The sequence below is a fragment of the Oncorhynchus keta genome, chromosome 11, assembly GCF_023373465.1.
Source record: "Oncorhynchus keta strain PuntledgeMale-10-30-2019 chromosome 11, Oket_V2, whole genome shotgun sequence".
Classification (NCBI taxonomy): domain Eukaryota; kingdom Metazoa; phylum Chordata; class Actinopteri; order Salmoniformes; family Salmonidae; genus Oncorhynchus; species Oncorhynchus keta.
In genome coordinates, this window is record NC_068431.1 from 5,333,289 (window position 1) to 5,350,788 (window position 17,500).

Genomic DNA, 17,500 nt, shown 5'->3' on the forward strand with positions numbered 1-17,500 from the left:
GCAGACACACACACACACACACACACAGGGTGTTTCTTAAGACGACCCCTATTGATAAATCAATAGTTACTGAGAAATCTCTCTTTGTTTCCAAGACTCATTTACTCTTCCTCTGTTTCCCTCCTTTCTTTCTTATTTTCTGATGTAAGTTGGCCTGTTGTCAAATTCTCTCATTCCCTCTCCTGTCTGCTCAGTCCCCTTCACCTAGCTGTTATAACCAGTCCCCTTCACCTAGCTGTTATAACCAGTCCCCTTCACCTAGCTGTTATAACCAGTCCCCTTCACCTAGCTGTTATAGCCAGTCCCCTTCACCTAGCTGTTATAACCAGTCCCCTTCACCTAGCTGTTATAACCAGTCCCCTTCACCTAGCTGTTATAACCAGTCCCCTTCACCTAGCTGTTATAACCAGTCCCCTTCACCTAGCTGTTATAACCAGTCCCCTTCACCTAGCTGTTATAACCAGTCCCCTTCACCTAGCTGTTATAACCAGTCCCCTTCACCTAGCTGTTATAGCCAGTCCCCTTCACCTAGCTGTTATAACCAGTCCCCTTCACCTAGCTGTTATAACCAGTCCCCTTCACCTAGCTGTTATAGCCAGTCCCCTTCACCTAGCTGTTATAACCAGTCCCCTTCACCTAGCTGTTATAACCAGTCCCCTTCACCTAGCTGTTATAACCAGTCCCCTTCACCTAGCTGTTATAACCAGTCCCCTTCACCTAGCTGTTATAACCAGTCCCCTTCACCTAGCTGTTATAACCAGTCCCCTTCACCTAGGTGTTATAACCAGTCCCCTTCACCTAGCTGTTATAACCACTGTTATAACCAGTCCCCTTCACCTAGCTGTTATAACCAGTCCCCTTCACCTAGCTGTTATAACCTGTTATAACCAGTCCCCTTCACCTAGCTGTTATAACCAGTCCCCTTCACCTAGCTGTTATAGCCAGTCCCCTTCACCTAGCTGTTATAACCTGTGCCCTTCACCTAGTTGTTATAGCCAGTCCCCTTCACCTAGCTGTTGTAACCTGTTATAACCAGTCCCCTTCACCTAGCTGTTATAACCAGTCCCCTTCACCTAGCTGTTGTAACCTGTTATAACCAGTCCCCTTCACCTAGCTGTTATAACCTGTCCCCTTCAACTAGCTGTTATAGCCAGTCCCCTTCTCCTAGCTGTTATAACCTGTCCCCTTCACCTAGCTGTTATAGCCAGTCCCCTTCACCTAGCTGTTATAACCAGTCCCCTTCACCTAGCTGTTATAGCCAGTCCCCTTCACCTAGCTGTTATAACCACTGTTATAACCAGTCCCCTTCACCTAGCTGTTATAACCAGTCCCCTTCACCTAGCTGTTATAGCCAGTCCCCTTCACCTAGGTGTTATAACCAGTCCCCTTCACCTAGCTGTTATAACCTGTTATAACCAGTCCCCTTCACCTAGCTGTTATAACCAGTCCCCTTCACCTAGCTGTTATAACCAGTCCCCTTCACCTAGTTGTTATAACCAGTCCCCTTCACCTAGGTGTTATAACCAGTCCCCTTCACCTAGTTGTTATAACCAGTCCCCTTCACCTAGGTGTTATAACCAGTCCCCTTCACCTAGGTGTTATAACCAGTCCCCTTCACCTAGCTGTTATAACCAGTCCCCTTCACCTAGCTGTTATAACCTGTCCCCTTCACCTAGCTGTTATAACCAGTCCCCTTCACCTAGCTGTTATAGCCAGTCCCCTTCACCTAGCTGTTGTAACCATAACCAGTCCCCTTCACCTAGCTGTTATAACCAGTCCCTTCACCTAGCTGTTATAGCCAGTCCCTTCACCTAGCTGTTATAGCCAGTCCCCTTCACCTAGCTGTTATAACCAGTCCCCTTCACCTAGCTGTTATAACCAGTCCCCTTCACCTAGTTGTTATAGCCAGTCCCCTTCACCTAGCTGTTGTAACCTGTTATAACCAGTCCCCCTCACCTAGCTGTTATAACCAGTCCCCTTCACCTAGCTGTTATAGCCAGTCCCCTTCACCTAGCTGTTATAGCCAGTCCCCTTCACCTAGCTGTTGTAACCTGTTATAACCAGTCCCCCTCACCTAGCTGTTATAACCAGTCCCCTTCACCTAGCTGTTATAGCCAGTCCCTTCACCTAGCTGTTATAACCAGTCCCCTCACCTAGCTGTTGTAACCTGTTATAACCAGTCCCCTTCACCTAGCTGTTATAACCTCTGTTATAGCCAGTCCCCTTCACCTAGCTGTTATAACCTCTGTTATAGCCAGTCCCCTTCACCTAGGTGTTATAACCTGTCCCCTTCACCTAGTTGTTATAACCAGTCCCCTTCACCTAGCTGTTATAACCAGTCCCCTTCACCTAGTTGTTATAGCCAGTCCCCTTCACCTAGCTGTTGTAACCTGTTATAACCAGTCCCCTTCACCTAGCTGTTGTAACCTGTTATAACCAGTCCCCTTCACCTAGCTGTTATAACCTGTTATAGCCAGTCCCCTTCACCTAGGTGTTATAACCTGTCCCCTTCACCTAGCTGTTGTAACCTGTTATAACCAGTCCCCTTCACCTAGCTGTTATAACCTGTTATAGCCAGTCCCCTTCACCTAGGTGTTATAACCTGTCCCCTTCACCTAGCTGTTGTAACCTGTTATAACCAGTCCCCTTCACCTAGCTGTTATAACCAGTCCCCTTCACCTAGCTGTTGTAACCTGTTATAACCAGTCCCCTTCACCTAGCTGTTATAACCAGTCCCCTTCACCTAGCTGTTATAGCCAGTCCCCTTCACCTAGCTGTTATAACCTGTGCCCTTCACCTAGGTGTTATAGCCAGTCCCCTTCACCTAGCTGTTGTAACCTGTTATAACCAGTCCCCTTCACCTAGCTGTTATAACCAGTCCCCTTCACCTAGCTGTTGTAACCTGTTATAACCAGTCCCCTTCACCTAGCTGTTATAACCAGTCCCCTTCACCTAGCTGTTATAGCCAGTCCCCTTCACCTAGCTGTTATAACCAGTCCCCTTCACCTAGCTGTTATAGCCAGTCCCCTTCACCTAGGTGTTATAACCAGTCCCCTTCACCTAGGTGTTATAACCAGTCCCCTTCACCTAGCTGTTATAGCCAGTCCCCTTCACCTAGCTGTTATAACCACTGTTATAACCAGTCCCCTTCACCTAGCTGTTATAACCAGTCCCCTTCACCTAGCTGTTATAACCAGTCCCCTTCACCTAGGTGTTATAACCAGTCCCCTTCACCTAGCTGTTATAGCCAGTCCCCTTCACCTAGCTGTTATAACCACTGTTATAACCAGTCCCCTTCACCTAGCTGTTATAACCAGTCCCCTTCACCTAGCTGTTATAGCCAGTCCCCTTCACCTAGCTGTTATAACCAGTCCCCTTCACCTAGGTGTTATAACCAGTCCCCTTCACCTAGGTGTTATAACCAGTCCCCTTCACCTAGCTGTTATAACCAGTCCCCTTCACCTAGCTGTTATAACCAGTCCCCTTCACCTAGGTGTTATAACCAGTCCCCTTCACCTAGGTGTTATAACCAGTCCCCTTCACCTAGTTGTTATAACCAGTCCCCTTCACCTAGCTGTTATAACCAGTCCCCTTCACCTAGCTGTTATAACCAGTCCCCTTCACCTAGCTGTTATAACCAGTCCCCTTCACCTAGCTGTTATAACCAGTCCCCTTCACCTAGCTGTTGTAACCTGTTATAACCAGTCCCCTTCACCTAGCTGTTGTAACCTGTTATAACCAGTCCCCTTCACCTAGCTGTTGTAACCTGTTATAACCAGTCCCCTTCACCTAGCTGTTGTAACCTGTTATAACCAGTCCCCTTCACCTAGCTGTTATAACCAGTCCCCTTCACCTAGGTTTTGTAACCTGTTATAACCAGTCCCCTTCACCTAGGTGTTATAACCAGTCCCCTTCACCTAGCTGTTATAACCAGTCCCCTTCACCTAGGTGTTATAACCAGTCCCCTTCACCTAGGTGTTATAACCAGTCCCCTTCACCTAGGTGTTATAACCAGTCCCCTTCACCTAGGTGTTATAACCAGTCCCCTTCACCTAGGTGTTATAACCAGTCCCCTTCACCTAGCTGTTATAACCAGTCCCCTTCACCTAGCTGTTATAACCAGTCCCCTTCACCTAGGTGTTATAACCAGTCCCCTTCACCTAGGTGTTATAACCAGTCCCCTTCACCTAGTTGTTATAACCAGTCCCCTTCACCTAGCTGTTATAACCTGTTATAACCAGTCCCCTTCACCTAGCTGTTATAACCAGTCCCCTTCACCTAGTTGTTATAACCAGTCCCCTTCACCTAGCTGTTATAACCAGTCCCTTCACCTAGGTGTTATAGCCAGTCCCCTTCACCTAGCTGTTATAACCAGTCCCCTTCACCTAGTTGTTATAACCAGTTATAGCCAGTCCCCTTCACCTAGCTGTTATAACCAGTCCCCTTCACCTAGCTGTTATAACCTGTTATAGCCAGTCCCCTTCACCTAGCTGTTATAACCAGTCCCCTTCACCTAGTTGTTATAACCAGTCCCCTTCACCTAGCTGTTATAACCTGTTATAGCCAGTCCCCTTCACCTAGCTGTTATAACCAGTCCCCTTCACCTAGGTGTTATAACCAGTCCCCTTCACCTAGTTGTTATAACCAGTCCCCTTCACCTAGCTGTTATAACCCCCTTCACCTAGTTATAGCCAGTCCCCTTCACCTAGCTGTTATAACCAGTCCCCTTCACCTAGTTGTTATAACCAGTCCCCTTCACCTAGGTGTTATAGCCAGTCCCCTTCACCTAGCTGTTATAACCAGTCCCCTTCACCTAGTTGTTATAACCAGTTATAGCCAGTCCCCTTCACCTAGCTGTTATAACCAGTCCCCTTCACCTAGCTGTTATAACCTGTTATAGCCAGTCCCCCCTTCACCTAGCTGTTATAACCAGTCCCCTTCACCTAGTTGTTATAACCAGTCCCCTTCACCTAGCTGTTATAACCTGTTATAGCCAGTCCCCTTCACCTAGCTGTTATAACCAGTCCCCTTCACCTAGGTGTTATAACCAGTCCCCTTCACCTAGCTGTTATAACCAGTCCCCTTCACCTAGCTGTTATAACCAGTCCCCTTCACCTAGGTGTTATAACCAGTCCCCTTCACCTAGTTGTTATAACCAGTCCCCTTCACCTAGTTGTTATAACACCTAGCTGTTATAACCAGTCCCCTTCACCTAGGTGTTATAACCAGTCCCCTTCACCTAGCTGTTATAACCAGTCCCCTTCACCTAGGTGTTATAACCAGTCCCCTTCACCTAGGTGTTATAACCAGTCCCCTTCACCTAGTTGTTATAACCAGTCCCCTTCACCTAGCTGTTATAACCAGTCCCCTTCACCTAGGTGTTATAACCAGTCCCCTTCACCTAGCTGTTATAACCAGTCCCCTTCACCTAGTTGTTATAACCAGTCCCCTTCACCTAGCTGTTATAACCAGTCCCCTTCACCTAGTTGTTATAACCAGTCCCCTTCACCTAGTTGTTATAACCAGTCCCCTTCACCTAGTTGTTATAACCAGTCCCCTTCACCTAGTTGTTATAACCAGTCCCCTTCACCTAGTTGTTATAACCAGTCCCCTTCACCTAGTTGTTATAACCAGTCCCCTTCACCTAGCTGTTATAACCAGTCCCCTTCACCTAGCTGTTATAACCAGTCCCCTTCACCTAGCTGTTATAACCAGTCCCCTTCACCTAGTTGTTCCCTTCATAACCAGTCCCCTTCACCTAGTTGTTATAGCCAGTCCCCTTCACCTAGCTGTTATAGCCAGTCCCCTTCACCTAGCTGTTATAACCAGTCCCCTTCACCTAGCTGTTATAGCCAGTCCCCTTCACCTAGCTGTTATAGCCAGTCCCCTTCACCTAGCTGTTATAACCAGTCCCCTTCACCTAGCTGTTATAACCAGTCCCCTTCACCTAGCTGTTATAGCCAGTCCCCTTCACCTAGCTGTTATAACCAGTCCCCTTCACCTAGTTGTTATAGCCAGTCCCCTTCACCTAGCTGTTATAACCAGTCCCCTTCACCTAGTTGTTATAGCCAGTCCCCTTCACCTAGTTGTTATAACCAGTCCCTTCACCTAGTTGTTATAGCCAGTCCCCTTCACCTAGCTGTTATAGCCAGTCCCCTTCACCTAGCTGTTATAGCCAGTCCCCTTCACCTAGCTGTTATAACCAGTCCCCTTCACCTAGCTGTTATAACCAGTCCCCTTCACCTAGCTGTTATAACCAGTCCCCTTCACCTAGCTGTTATAACCAGTCCCCTTCACCTAGTTGTTATAACCAGTCCCCTTCACCTAGTTGTTATAACCAGTCCCCTTCACCTAGCTGTTATAGCCAGTCCCCTTCACCTAGCTGTTATAACCAGTCCCCTTCACCTAGCTGTTATAACCAGTCCCCTTCACCTAGCTGTTATAGCCAGTCCCTTCACCTAGCTGTTATAACCAGTCCCCTTCACCTAGCTGTTATAACCAGTCCCCTTCACCTAGCTGTTATAGCCAGTCCCCTTCACCTAGCTGTTATAACCAGTCCCCTTCACCTAGTTATGACCAGTCCCCTTCACCTAGTTGTTATAACCAGTCCCCTTCACCTAGCTGTTATAACCACTTTTATAACCAGTCCCCTTCACCTAGTTGTTATAACCAGTCCCCTTCACCTAGCTGTTATAGCCAGTCCCCTTCACCTAGCTGTTATAGCCAGTCCCCTTCACCTAGCTGTTATAGCCAGTCCCCTTCACCTAGCTGTTATAACCTGTTATAGCCAGTCCCCTTCACCTAGCTGTTATAGCCAGTCCCTTCACCTAGTTGTTATAACCAGTCCCCTTCACCTAGCTGTTATAACCAGTCCCCTTCACCTAGCTGTTATAGCCAGTCCCCTTCACCTAGCTGTTATAACCAGTCCCCTTCACCTAGCTGTTATAGCCAGTCCCCTTCACCTAGCTGTTATAGCCAGTCCCCTTCACCTAGCTGTTATAACCTGTTATAGCCAGTCCCCTTCACCTAGCTGTTATAACCAGTCCCCTTCACCTAGCTGTTATAACCTGTGCCCTTCACCTAGCTGTTATAGCCAGTCCCCTTCACCTAGCTGTTATAACCAGTCCCCTTCACCTAGCTGTTATAACCTGTCCCCTTCACCTAGCTGGTATAGCCAGTCCCCTTCACCTAGCTGTTATAACCAGTCCCCTTCACCTAGCTGTTATAACCAGTCCCCTTCACCTAGCTGTTATAACCTGTGCCCTTCACCTAGCTGTTATAGCCAGTCCCCTTCACCTAGCTGTTATAGCCAGTCCCCTTCACCTAGCTGTTATAACCAGTCCCCTTCACCTAGCTGTTATAGCCAGTCCCCTTCACCTAGCTGTTATAACCAGTCCCCTTCACCTAGCTGTTATAGCCAGTCCCCTTCACCTAGCTGTTATAGCCAGTCCCCTTCACCTAGCTGTTATAACCAGTCCCCTTCACCTAGTTATAACCAGTCCCCTTCACCTAGCTGTTATAGCCAGTCCCCTTCACCTAGCTGTTATAACCTGTTATAGCCAGTCCCCTTCACCTAGCTGTTATAGCCAGTCCCCTTCACCTAGCTGTTATAACCTGTTATAACCAGTCCCCTTCACCTAGCTGTTATAACCAGTCCCCTTCACCTAGCTGTTATAACCTGTGCCCTTCACCTAGCTGTTATAGCCAGTGCCCTTCACCTAGCTGTTATAGCCAGTCCCCTTCACCTAGCTGTTATAGCCAGTCCCCTTCACCTAGCTGTTATAACCAATCCCCTTCACCTAGCTGTTATAACCTGTCCCCTTCAACTAGCTGTTATAGCCAGTCCCCTTCACCTAGCTGTTATAACCACTGTTATAACCAGTCCCCTTCACCTAGCTGTTATAACCTGTCCCCTTCACCTAGCTGTTATAACCACTGTTATAACCAGTCCCCTTCACCTAGCTGTTATAACCAGTCCCCTTCACCTAGCTGTTATAACCAGTCCCCTTCACCTAGCTGTTATAACCTGTCCCCTTCAACTAGCTGTTATAGCCAGTCCCTTCACCTAGCTGTTATAACCTGTTATAGCCAGTCCCCTTCACCTAGGTGTTATAACCAGTCCCCTTCACCGAGCTGTTATAACCAGTCCCTTCACCTAGCTGTTATAACCAGTCCCCTTCACCTAGCTGTTATAACCAGTCCCCTTCACCTAGCTGTTATAACCTGTGCCCTTCACCTAGCTGTTATAACCTGTGCCCTTCACCTAGCTGTTATAATAGCACTCATACCAAGGCCAATGATGTCACAGAGAAATAGCATTTTAACAGTGATAGATGACAGGACAGACATGTCTAATCAATGACAGACTGTCTGACTCATCAGTGCTCTGTTGCTCCTGTCTCTCTGCTTCTGTCTGCAGCTCAATAAGAGGTTTACTCTCAGCTTCCTCCACGCTCACGGAAAACTCTTCACTAAAGTGGGGTGAGTACTCTGCTGTGTGTGTGTGTGTGTGTGTGTGTGTGTGTGTGTGTGTGTGTGTGTGTGTGCGCGCAAGCTTTTTTTTTTCATGTCGTGAATAAAATATGTAGACTTCATGTTCGTGTAGTCTTGTCGCAGACAGCTTTTCTAACTCACACTGATTATGAGAGTTCGCTGCTGTTTCACAAGAACGATTTAGCTTCCAGTCCCTGTGATTGCGTGGTTGTCTTTCTGTGACGTCTGTAAGTCTCTCTGGGTAAGGAGTGTCTGCTAACTGAACATAATGTGTTGCAGTATGGAGTCGTTCCCTTCGGTGGCCAGTCGGGTTCTCCAGGAGTTCACAGTGCTGCTCCAACACAGCCCCTCCCCTCTGGGCAGCACACGCATGTTGCAGATCATCACCATTAACATGTTCACGATACACAACGCTCAGAGCAGAGGTAACATACACACAGAAGTGTGACCTTGTGCGCGCAACACTCAAGCCTGTGACTAAATGTTTCTCTCTCTCTTCCTCTCTCTTCCTCTCTCTTCTCTCTCTTCCTCTCTCTTCTCTCTCTCTTTCCTCTCTCTCTCCTCTCTCTCTCGCTCCTTCTCTCTCTCGCTCCTCTCTCTCTCTCTCTTCCTCTCCTCTCTCTCTCTCTCTCTCTCTCTCTTTCCTCTCTCTCTCTCTCTCTTCCTCTCTCTCTCTCTCTTCCTTCCTCTCTCTCTCTCTTCCTCTCTCTCTCTCTCTCTCCTCTCTCTCTTCTCTAATCTCTCTCTCTCTCCTCTCTCTCTCGCTCCTCTCTCTCCTCTCGCTCTCTCTCTCTCTCTTCTCTCTCTCTCTCGCTCCCTCTCTCTCTCTCTCGCTCCTCTCTCTTTCTCGCTCCTCTGTCTCTCTCTCTCTCGCTCCTCTCTCTCTTCTCGCTCCTCTCTCTCTTCTCGCTCTCTCTCTCTCTTCTCGCTCCCTCTCTCCCTCTCTCTCTCTCTCTTCCCCTCTCCTCCCCTCTCCTCTCCTCTCTCCTCTTCCCCTCTCCTCTCTCTAGGAGGAGACAGTGAGGTGAGATCTGTGTTACAGGAACAGACTACAGCTCTGGGTCTGGCCATGTTCTCTCTGCTGGTCCAACGCTGCACAGAGCTGCTGAGAGACACACCCGCAGGTACACACACACACACACACACACACACACACACACACACACACACACACACACACACACACACACACACACACACACACACACAGAGTGGACTCGCTCGCTGCCACGGCAACCCAAGGCTTAAACCCAAGGGAAACCTGCAGCAATCCGGATACTGTGGACTCGCTCGCTTCCACGGCAACCCAAGGCTTAAACCCAAGGGAAACCTGCATTAACCCGGAAACTGTGTATTCGCTCGCTGCCACGGCAACCCAAGGCTTAAACCCAAGGGAAACATGCAGTAACCCGGAAACTGTGGACTCGCTCGCTGCCACGGCAACCCAAGGCGTAAACCCAAGGGAAACCTGCATTAACCCGGATACTGTGGACTCACTCGCTGCCACGGCAACCCAAGGCACACGGAAACAATTTGCCACCCGCGACAGCAGATATGGGATCTGTGGGTTTTAGGCCCCATAAACTGTTTATGATCTCTGCATAGTCACTTCACCTACATGTAGAAATGACTTGGTACTAACCTGTACCCCCACACACTGACTTGGTACTAACCTGTACCCCCACACACTGACTTGGTACTAACCTGTACCCCCACACACTGACTTGGTACTAACCTGTACCCCCACACACTGACTTGGTACTAACCTGTACCCCCACACACTGACTTGGTACTAACCTGTACCCCCACACACTGACTTGGTACTAACCTGTACCCCCACACACTGACTTGGTACTAACCTGTACCCCCACACACTGACTTGGTACTAACCTGTACCCCCACACACTGACTTGGTACTAACCTGTACCCCCACACACTGACTTGGTACTAACCTGTACCCCACACACTGCCTTGGTACTAACCTGTACCCCCACACACTGACTTGGTACTAACCTGTACCCCCACACACTGACTTGGTACTAACCTGTACCCCCACACACTGACTTGGTACTAACCTGTACCCCCACACACTGACTTGGTACTAACCTGTACCCCCACACACTGACTTGGTACTAACCTGTACCCCCACACACTGACTTGGTACTAACCTGTACCCCCACACACTGACTTGGTACTAACCCGTACGCCCACACACTGACTTGGTACCAACCTGTACCCCCACACACTGACTTGGTACTAACCTGTACCCCCACACACTGACTTGGTACTAACCTGTACCCCCACACACTGACTTGGTACTAACCTGTACCCCCACACACTGACTTGGTACTAACCTGTACCCCCACACACTGACTTGGTACTAACCTGTACCCCCACACACTGACTTGGTACTAACCTGTACCCCCACACACTGACTTGGTACTAACCTGTACCCCCACACACTGACTTGGTACTAACCTGTACCCCCACACACTGACTTGGTACTAACCTGTACCCCCACACACTGACTTGGTACTAACCTGTACCCCCACACACTGACTTGGTACTAACCTGTACCCCCACACACTGACTTGGTACTAACCTGTACCCCCACACACAGCCTCATTATTGTTATTTTATTGTTACTTATTTTATAATTTATTTTTTAAACTTTAGTTTATTCAGGAATGTTGTTGTTAACTCTATTTTCTTAACTGCGTTGTCGGTTAGTAAGCATTTCACGGTTACGGTGTAAACGGTTGTGTTGGCCGACAAATAATACCATTTGATTTGATTACGGGCCCCTGCCCAAAAAGGCAGATAATCTCTAGGAACCAGGGGTTGTCTGGCCCAACGGGGGAGCCACCAAAATCAACAGTGGACCCTCTCCACGGTGGCCTGAATCAGATCCATAGAGCAGGGTCCCAGGCCACTGATAGGCCATCCGCTCCCAACGGAGCGCTCAGATCCCTTTATTGAGAAGGGCAGACTGCAAGGCGGGTTTTCTCGCGATTCTTTACATGTACAGGACCAGTCATAAGTTCGGACACCAACTCATTCCGGGGTGTTTCTTCACTCGGTACTATTTTCTACATTGTAGAGTAATAGTGACGACATCAACACTATGAAATAACACACATGGACTCATGTAGTAAACCAAAAATGTTTTAACCAAATTAAAATATATTTGAGAATCTTCAAAGTAGCCACCCTTTGCCTCGATGACAGCTTTGCACACTCTTGGCATTCTCTCAACCAGCTTCAAGAGGTAGTTACCTGGAATGCATTTCAATTAACAGGTGTGCCTTGTTAAAAAAGTTAATTTGTGGAATTTCTTTCCTTAATATGTTTTAGCCAATCAGTTGTGTTGTGACAAGGTAGGGGTGGTATACAGAAGATGGCCCTATTTGGTAAAAGTTCATGTCCATATTATGGCAAGAACAGCTCAAATAAGCACAGAGAAACAACAGTCAATCAGTATTTTAAGACATGAAGGTCAGTCCATATGGAACATTTCAAGAACTTTGTCACAAAAATCATCAACCGCTATGGAAAGGAAGACCCAGAGTTACCTCTGCTGCAGAGGATACATTCATTAGAGATACCTCTGCTGCAGAGGATACATTCATTAGAGATACCTCTGCTGCAGAGGATACATTCATTAGTTACCAGCCTCAGAAATTGCAGCCCAAATAAATCCTTCACAGTGTTCTAGTAACAGACACATCTCAACATCAACTGTTCAGAGGAGACTGTGTGAATAAGGCCTTCATGGTCAAATCGCTGCAAAGAAACCACTACTAAAGGACACCAATGAGAAGATGAGACTTGCTTGGGCCAAGAAACACGAGCACTGGACATTAGACCGGTGGAAATCTGTCCTTTGGTCTGATGAGTCCAAATGTGAGATTTTGGTTCCAACCGCCGTGTCTTTGTAAGACTCGGAGGAGGTGAATTGATGATCTCTGTATGTGTGGTTCCCACCGTGAAGCATGGAGGAGGAGGTGTGATGGTGCTTTGCTGGTGAAACTGTCTGTGATTTATTTAGAATTCAAGGCACACTTAACCAGCATGGCTACCACAGCATCCTGCAGCGATACACCATCCCATCTGGTTTGCGTTTAGTGGGACTATCATTTGGTTTTAAACAGGACAATGACCCAACACACCTCCAGGCTGATCCGCACCCACGTTGTGAGATCTGGGAAGATGCGTCACCGTCCTCATCACCCATGGTGACACCCTGCATGTCCTCTTCACCCATGGTGACACTCTGCATGTCCTCATCACCCATGGTGACACTCTGCATGTCCTCATCACCCATGGTGACACCCTGCATGTCCTCACCACCCATGGTGACACTCTGCATGTCCTCATCACCCATGGTGACACTCTGCATGTCCTAATCACCCATGGTGAAACTCTACATGTCCTCAATTCTACATGTCCACATCACCCATGGTAACACTCTGCATGTCCCCATCACCCATGGTGACACTCTGCATGTCCTCATCACCCATGGTGACACTCTGCATGTCCTCATCACCCATGGTAACACTCTGCATGTCCTCATCACCCATGGTGAAATTCTACATGTCCTCAACTCTACATGTCCTCATCACCCATGGTGACACTGCATGTCCTCATCACCCATGGCAACACTCTGCATGTCCTCATCACCCATGGCAAGACTCTGCATGTCCGGCCACTGGACGAAACACACTGCTAGTCTCTCATATATTATCTCATGAGGTGCCCAGCGCCACCCCGAGGACTGGGATGTTTCCGTATCCAACACCCGAACACCCCGAGGACTGGGATGTTTCCGTATCCAACACCCGAACACCCCGAGGACTGGGATGTTTCCGTATCCAACACCCGAACACCCCGAGGACTGGGATGTTTTCGTATCCAACACCCCAAGGACTGGGATGTTTTATCGATCCAACACCCTGAGGACTGGGATGTTTTATCGATCCAACACCCTGAGGACTGGGATGTTTTATCGATCCAACACCCTGAGGACTGGGATGTTTTATCGATCCAACACCCTGAGGACTGGGATGTTTTATCGATCCAACACCCCGAGGACTGGGATGTTTTATCGATCCAACACCCCGAGGACTGGGATGTTTTATCGATCCAACACCCCGAGGACTGGGATGTTTTATCGATCCAACACCCCGAGGACTGGGATGTTTTATCGATCCAACACCCCGAGGACTGGGATGTTTTATCGATCCAACACCCCGAGGACTGGGATGTTTTATCGATCCAACACCCTGAGGACCGGGATGTTTTCGTATCCAACACCCCGAGGACTGGGATGTTTTTCATATCCAACACCCTGAGGACTGGGATGTTTTGTCCATCCAACAGCCCGAGGACCGGGATGTTTTTCATATCCAACACCCTGAGGACCGGGATGTTTTATCGATCCAACACCCTGAGGACTGGGATGTTTTGTCCATCCAACAGCCCGAGGACCGGGATGTTTTTCATATCCAACACCCTGAGGACCGGGATGTTTTATCGATCCAACGCCCCGAGGACTGGGATGTTTTATCGATCCAACACCCCGAGGACTGGGATGTTTTATCGATCCAACAGCCCGAGGACCGGGATGTTTTTCAGATCCAACACCCTGAGGACTGGGATGTTTTATCGATCCAACACCCTGAGGACTGGGATGTTTTATCGATCCAACACCCCGAGGACTGGGATGTTTTTCATATCCAACACCCTGAGGACTGGGATGTTTTGTCGATCCAACAGCCCGAGGACCGGGATGTTTTTCAGATCCAACACCCTGAGGACTGGGATGTTTTATCGATCCAACACCCTGAGGACTGGGATGTTTTTCATATCCAACACCCTGAGGACTGGGATGTTTTATCGATCCAACACCCTGAGGACTGGGATGTTTTATCGATCCAACGCCCCGAGGACTGGGATGTTTTTCAGATCCAACACCCTGAGGACTGGGATGTTTTCAGATCCAACACCCCGAGGACTGGGATGTTTTATCGATCCAACACCCTGAGGACTGGGATGTTTTTCAGATCCAACACCCTGAGGACTGGGATGTTTTTCATATCCAACACCCCGAGGACTGGGATGTTTTTCATATCCAACACCCCGAGGACTGGGATGTTTTATCGATCCAACACCCCGAGGACTGGGATGTTTTATCGATCCAACACCCCGAGGACTGGGATGTTTTATCGATCCAACACCCCGAGGACTGGGATGTTTTTCAGATCCAACACCCTGAGGACTGGGATGTTTTATCGATCCAACACCCCGAGGACTGGGATGTTTTATCGATCCAACACCCCGAGGACTGGGATGTTTTATCGATCCAACACCCTGAGGACTGGGATGTTTTATCGATCCAACACCCTGAGGACTGGGATGTTTTTCAGATCCAACACCCTGAGGACTGGGATGTTTTTCAGATCCAACACCCTGAGGACTGGGATGTTTTTCAGATCCAACGCCCTGAGGAATGGGATGTTTTATTGATCCAACGCCCTGAGGACTGGGATGTTTTATCGATCCAACACCCTGAGGACCGGGATGTTTTTCATATCCAACACCCTGAGGACTGGGATGTTTTTCAGATCCAACACCCTGAGGACTGGGATGTTTTATCGATCCAACGCCCGAGGACAGGGATGTTTTGTCGATCCAACAGCCCGAGGACCGGGATGTTTTTCAGATCCAACACCCTGAGGACTGGGATGTTTTATCGATCCAACACCCTGAGGACTGGGATGTTTTATCGATCCAACACCCTGAGGACTGGGATGTTTTTCAGATCCAACACCCCGAGGACTGGGATGTTTTTCAGATCCAACACCCTGAGGACTGGGATGTTTTTCAGATCCAACACCCTGAGGACTGGGATGTTTTATCGATCCAACACCCCGAGGACTGGGATGTTTTTCATATCCAACACCCTGAGGACTGGGATGTTTTATCGATCCAACACCCCGAGGACTGGGATGTTTTATCGATCCAACGCCCTGAGGACTGGGATGTTTTATCGATCCAACACCCTGAGGACTGGGATGTTTTATCGATCCAACACCCTGAGGACTGGGATGTTTTATCGATCCAACACCCCGAGGACTGGGATGTTTTTCAGATCCAACACCCTGAGGACTGGGATGTTTTTCATATCCAACACCCCGAGGACTGGGATGTTTTATCGATCCAACACCCCGAGGACTGGGATGTTTTATCGATCCAACACCCCGAGGACTGGGATGTTTTATCGATCCAACACCCTGAGGACTGGGATGTTTTATCGATCCAACACCCTGAGGACTGGGATGTTTTATCGATCCAACACCCTGAGGACTGGGATGTTTTATCGATCCAACACCCTGAGGACTGGGATGTTTTATCGATCCAACACCCTGAGGACTGGGATGTTTTTCAGATCCAACACCCTGAGGACTGGGATGTTTTATCGATCCAACACCCTGAGGACTGGGATGTTTTTCAGATCCAACACCCTGAGGACTGGGATGTTTTTCATATCCAACACCCCGAGGACTGGGATGTTTTATCGATCCAACACCCCGAGGACTGGGATGTTTTTCAGATCCAACACCCTGAGGACTGGGATGTTTTATCGATCCAACACCCCGAGGACTGGGATGTGTTATCGATCCAACGCCCTGAGGACTGGGATGTTTTATCGATCCAACACCCTGAGGACTGGGATGTTTTATCGATCCAACACCCCGAGGACTGGGATGTTTTTCATATCCAACACCCCGAGGACTGGGATGTTTTTCATATCCAACACCCTGAGGACTGGGATGTTTTTCATATCCAACACCCTGAGGAATGGGATGTTTTATTGATCCAACGCCCTGAGGACTGGGATGTTTTATCGATCCAACGCCCTGAGGACAGGGATGTTTTTCATATCCAACACCCTGAGGACTGGGATGTTTTATCGATCCAACACCCCGAGGACTGGGATGTGTTATCGATCCAACGCCCTGAGGACTGGGATGTTTTTCATATCCAACACCCTGAGGACTGGGATGTTTTATCGATCCAACACCCCGAGGACTGGGATGTTTTATCGATCCAACACCCCGAGGACTGGGATGTTTTTCAGATCCAACACCCTGAGGACTGGGATGTTTTTCAGATCCAACACCCTGAGGACTGGGATGTTTTATCGATCCAACACCCTGAGGACTGGGATGTTTTTCAGATCCAACACCCTGAGGACTGGGATGTTTTATCGATCCAACACCCTGAGGACTGGGATGTTTTATCGATCCAACACCCTGAGGACTGGGATGTTTTATCGATCCAACACCCTGAGGACTGGGATGTTTTTCATATCCAACACCCTGAGGACTGGGATGTTTTATCGATCCAACACCCTGAGGACTGGGATGTTTTATCGATCCAACACCCCGAGGACTGGGATGTTTTATCGATCCAACACCCGAGGACTGGGATGTTTTATCGATCCAACACCCTGAGGACTGGGATGTTTTTCAGATCCAACACCCTGAGGACCGGGATGTTTTATCGATCCAACAGCCCGAGGACCGGGATGTTTTTCAGATCCAACACCCTGAGGACTGGGATGTTTTTCAGATCCAACACCCGAGGACTGGGTTGTTTTATCGATCCAACGCCCGAGGACTGGGATGTTTTATCGATCCAACACCCCGAGGACTGGGATGTTTTATCGATCCAACACCCCGAGGACTGGGATGTTTTTCAGATCCAACACCCTGAGGACCGGGATGTTTTTCAGATCCAACACCCTGAGGACTGGGATGTTTTATCGATCCAACACCCTGAGGACTGGGATGTTTTTCAGATCCAACACCCTGAGGACTGGGATGTTTTATCGATCCAACACCCCGAGGACTGGGATGTTTTATCGATCCAACACCCTGAGGACTGGGATGTTTTTCATATCCAACACCCCGAGGACTGGGATGTTTTTCAGATCCAACACTCT

At 48.5% G+C, this 17,500-nt stretch overlaps 1 protein-coding gene and 3 long non-coding RNA genes across 5 annotated transcripts in view; 1 reads left to right on the top strand and 3 right to left on the bottom strand.

Annotated features, from left to right (window-relative positions):
* Positions 1-17,500, top strand: part of LOC118381933 (telomerase-binding protein EST1A-like) — a 50,329-nt gene that overhangs the window by 17,657 nt on the left and 15,172 nt on the right. For both annotated transcript variants that reach the window (XM_052529217.1, XM_052529218.1), the window contains exons 9-11: positions 8,420-8,481; positions 8,773-8,918; positions 9,504-9,617. In XM_052529217.1, coding sequence (XP_052385177.1) covers positions 8,420-8,481; positions 8,773-8,918; positions 9,504-9,617 — 322 coding nt within the window. The remainder of the gene's footprint in view (positions 1-8,419; positions 8,482-8,772; positions 8,919-9,503; positions 9,618-17,500) is intronic.
* LOC127933026 (uncharacterized) lies at positions 812-3,879 on the bottom strand. Its single transcript, XR_008146824.1, has 3 exons — positions 3,679-3,879; positions 983-1,046; positions 812-901 (listed from the first exon to the last, which is right to left on the bottom strand). It is a non-coding gene; the product is annotated as an uncharacterized LOC127933026 (long non-coding RNA).
* LOC127933027 (uncharacterized) lies at positions 5,073-5,977 on the bottom strand. Its single transcript, XR_008146825.1, has 3 exons — positions 5,894-5,977; positions 5,591-5,671; positions 5,073-5,142 (listed from the first exon to the last, which is right to left on the bottom strand). It is a non-coding gene; the product is annotated as an uncharacterized LOC127933027 (long non-coding RNA).
* On the bottom strand, positions 10,296-10,891 carry LOC127933024 (uncharacterized). Its single transcript, XR_008146822.1, has 3 exons — positions 10,724-10,891; positions 10,476-10,661; positions 10,296-10,445 (listed from the first exon to the last, which is right to left on the bottom strand). It is a non-coding gene; the product is annotated as an uncharacterized LOC127933024 (long non-coding RNA).